This window comes from Geospiza fortis, unplaced genomic scaffold, assembly GCF_000277835.1.
Source record: "Geospiza fortis unplaced genomic scaffold, GeoFor_1.0 scaffold275, whole genome shotgun sequence".
Classification (NCBI taxonomy): domain Eukaryota; kingdom Metazoa; phylum Chordata; class Aves; order Passeriformes; family Thraupidae; genus Geospiza; species Geospiza fortis.
This window is the reverse complement of record NW_005054341.1, coordinates 4,594,538-4,598,578: the sequence shown is the minus strand read 5'-3', so window position 1 is coordinate 4,598,578 and position 4,041 is coordinate 4,594,538. Positions and strand designations below refer to the sequence as shown.

The following is a 4,041-nucleotide window of genomic DNA, read 5'->3' as shown; positions in this document are numbered from 1 at the left end:
CCCTGTGAGCAGGAGAAGGAACAGGGCATCCTGTGAGCTTTGCCTCAGAAAGCACCCACCACTTGTTACATCTGTCTGCAATAAAACACTTCAGAATGTTTTTATTAAAATCCTTTTATCATTACCCCCAATAGGATAAGGACTGAGACTGTGACTGGTGTTGTCTTTTAGGGATTAGAGGACACATCACTCCACAGAAGTGGTGACATGTGTTACCTGCCTTGTTCACAGAGCAATCACCTGCTCTGCATCCCTTCTTAAATTATTTATTATAAAGCAACACCAGGACAGAAAGGGAAAAATGGTGTCCAAGGATTTTTAAAGGCAGCTTCCCAGGAGCAGGTCACAAACTAAATTCACTACTAACAAACCTCATTAATTTAAATGGCAGCCATAAATAATATGAATATTTTATATAATTATATATAATTATAAAATTATAAAAAATATTATAAATGTTATAATAAATATTTATATATTATAAATAAATAAATTTCAATCCATGTACAAAGAAATAATCTGTTAAAATCTGAGAGGATTCAAAAGCCGTTTTTGAAGATGTTTTCCTTAGTGCAGCAAGTGAGTCACACTGCAGGGCTTCACATTAATATTCCCAAGGAAATGGGAATAATAAGGAGTGTCTGCAAAGGGGGAAGACACTGAAATTCTGGAAAAATATTAGATGATAGACAGCTGTTGAGGGAAGAAGGCGGGAAACTACATGTTTAAAGTAAGTTAATTAAAGCAAATATGATTACGAATAACTCCAAAATAGAAGAGGTTTGCTTACTGCTTTTGGAAGATCATGCACATGGGGGACCTGCAGCCGAAGTCTAGGCACTCCTGAGCATCTGGGCTGAAGCCCTGCTTGAGCAGCATCTCCAGGCACTCGCCGTCCCCGCCGTACAGCGCGGAGTACACGGGGCTCACTTTGCCCTCGCCCTTGTCACACAGCCGGTCAGTGACTGGAATCAGCAGCTCCAGTATCCTGCAGGTGTTTAAAACCACTGCTTTCTGATCTCATTGCAATGATTAATCTTAAACACACGGCTATTTTTTCACAGGGTCGTTGCAGCTTTGGAAGAAAATCGTGGTTTTTTCACTCTTGAATTTGCAGCTTTATAATTCCATACACAGACCCCTGGCAAATGTTGTGCTTTGGGATGGATTTGGGCTGGAAAGAAGTATTTTAAATCAAACCAGGGACAGCTACTTACTGTTACCCAGAAACTCTTTTTACAGCAACAGAACACCATTGCACATTAAATCCCAACTCCAAGGAAGTTTGGAAGCAAACTGTAAATGTGAGTTGCAAATGAAACGAATTCTTAGTTCTGTGAAACAGAAAAATCATTCTGTTCACACCTCACACCCCAGGCCACATCACATTAGTGGCAAACACCAGTTCCTCTGCTGCTGGCACCTACTGGTGCTGCATAAGAGTTGCCAGTGATGTGTCATCATTTATAAACTTAAGTGCTGTCCATGTGTGAATCATGGAGTTCCTGAGAGATCCTTCTCCCCAGTGGTCCACTCCCAAAACTTCCTTCCACTCTTGGCTTGCTGCTGTGGAACTGACTTGTATATCTGAAATTGGGCAAAGCTGCAAATGCATCTCTGGAATGATTAAAGAAACTGTTTTTGTGGCTTTGATTTTTTCTGGTTGGTCCAGCTAATTCAATATTTGCATATAATTACTTCTGCTACTTAATATAGAATTCTAATTAGCAGCTGTTCAAGTCATGTATAATGTATAACACGGTTATTTGCATTTTTAAATGGAGAAGTAAAATGGCCATGGAGTGAATTGGTATCTGGTTCAGGACTGTGGAAATCTCTCTAAATTCATTAGGTTATGGATCAAACCCAGGTTAGATGCCGAATTAAAAATCATATAATCACAGAATGGTTGGGGTTGGAAGGGACCTTCAAGGCGATCCAGTTCTACCCCCTGCCATGGGCAGGGACACTTCCACTATCCCAGGCTGCTCCAAGCCCTGTCCAACCTGGCCTGGAACACTTCCAGGGATGGCACAGCCACAGCTTCTCTGGCAAACCTGTGCCAGGGCCTCACCACCCTCACAGGAAAGCATTTTCCATTAATATTTTATCTAAACCTACTACCTCTCAGTGTGGAAGAAACTATTAAGAGACACTTAAAATACAAAAATAATCAGAACTTCTAAACTACAGTTTGAACACTCAATTTTCCCCCCTTTTAGGGCTGAACTTCCTCCTTTGGGGATCAGATTTGTGTGACCAGGACCTTCTGTCTGAATGCCTCTGCAACCACCTACTTTGCATGGCCCATCTCAGCTGCTGCATGGATGGGTAACTGCCAGTTATCCTCGTTGCAGTAGAGGTTTGGGTCTGCCCCTGCAGCCAGCAGCAGCTTCACACAGTCCAGGTGTCCCTCCTGCGCAGCAATCAGCAGGGGAGTGGCCCTGTCCTTGGCCTGGCAGTTGACGTCCGCACCTGACACAAGACAAAACCAAAGTCACCTCCATCAGTCATTATCTTTCACAGGGTGGCTTCAAATTCAGCAAGGTCTCCTCAGCAATAAGGAAATAAAACCTCTGACATTGGAAATGATGATGTGCAGGAGCAGAGCTCCAACTGCACTCAGTGGGACTTGCTGGGAGCGTGGCCAGGGAAATGGAGGATGGTGGTTACCGTGGGACAGAAGCAGGCGCAGACTCTCCAGCTGGCCATACTGAGCAGCCACAAACAGAGGGGTGATTCCAAAGTCATCACGACAGTCCTTGCTGGCCCCTTTCTCCAGGAGCATTTGCATTATCTCAGTGGAACCCTGAAATCAATGTTTTTATTCTCAACCAGCAGGAAAACGAGGAAATCACACAATCCGTTTTTGCCCACGCGCTCCAGATAGAAATAATAAAACCCATAATATATTCAATATCCTAAAGATACACTTAAAAATTAATGGTAAAAGAAATTAGGCAAGTTCAAATTGATCACTTTTGCACACTTACATGATAAAGTCATTTGTATGTGTCAGAACCATTAAGCCAACATATTTTTAACTACAAGCTTATGCCTGCTAGAGTAGGTTAGGAAAAATTACCCGACAAAAATGCAATAATTATTAAACAAATGATTATCCCCCAGAATACACCAGTTACACCAAAATTACACGATGTGCTCACAGGTTACCTGAAAGGAAGCTTGGTGCAAAGAATTCCATCCAGACCAAGAATGAGAACCTTCAATATTTGCTCCGTGTTGGAGCAGGAACTTGACAACCTCTGTATGTTTATTTTCAACAGCTTCCATAGAACAGTAATAAAAAGAAAAAAATCTTATTGAAGGACTTGAAAAAGAAATAATTCAAGTACTTGGATTTAAAAGCTCAAAATGTCTCACTGCCAACTTCCTGAAACAACAATTATAATTCCTTCAAATTAGCCCATTATATACTTGCTTGCCTTTTATATTTAGATCCTCAAAACAGTGTTGGGGAATGGAAATGATGCCAAATTCCCCCAAACTTGGAAAAGACTTGGAAACAAAGGTAACATGGCACACACGATGTCTGGGCAGAGAGGCAAGTAAGCCAATAAATGTATTTAATCAGAAGATTAAGACCCTCAGGATTCTCCTTAACAAAGGTTTTAAGCATTCAATTAGGTCAAACATAAGTAACAGAAAAAATACTAAAACAATGGACTTTAACTGCCAAACTAGGAATGTCAAAAATAAGTTTTTTTACATAAGAATTAGGGAGGAATTATAAAAATCAAAAAGGCTTTGAAAAAGCCTCATACAGATGTAATCCTGAACCTCCTAAAGTTTTTCTGTGCTTGATGCAGAAAATATATTTGCTTTTATAATTTATAATTTGCTTTTATAATTTGTTTTAAAACACTGTCTGAAGCAGATTTACCCATAAGCAAAAGGTTATTTCCACACCTCTGAGTCTAAAGCCTAATTATTTAGGGCTACAAAAAGTTGCAACACAGCAGGCAAGTAAGAAACTCCCGTGAGTTTAAACTCGGAGAAACTCGAGTTTTAACTGGTGAG

At 40.6% G+C, this 4,041-nt stretch overlaps 1 protein-coding gene across 1 annotated transcript in view; it reads right to left on the bottom strand.

The window, feature by feature from the left end:
* ASB3 (ankyrin repeat and SOCS box containing 3) overlaps positions 1-4,041 on the bottom strand; it is a 7,115-nt gene that overhangs the window by 2,209 nt on the left and 865 nt on the right. The window contains 5 exon segments of the mRNA XM_031058303.1: positions 321-350; positions 759-988; positions 2,298-2,475; positions 2,674-2,809; positions 3,175-3,290. Coding sequence (XP_030914163.1) covers positions 321-350; positions 759-988; positions 2,298-2,475; positions 2,674-2,809; positions 3,175-3,290 — 690 coding nt within the window.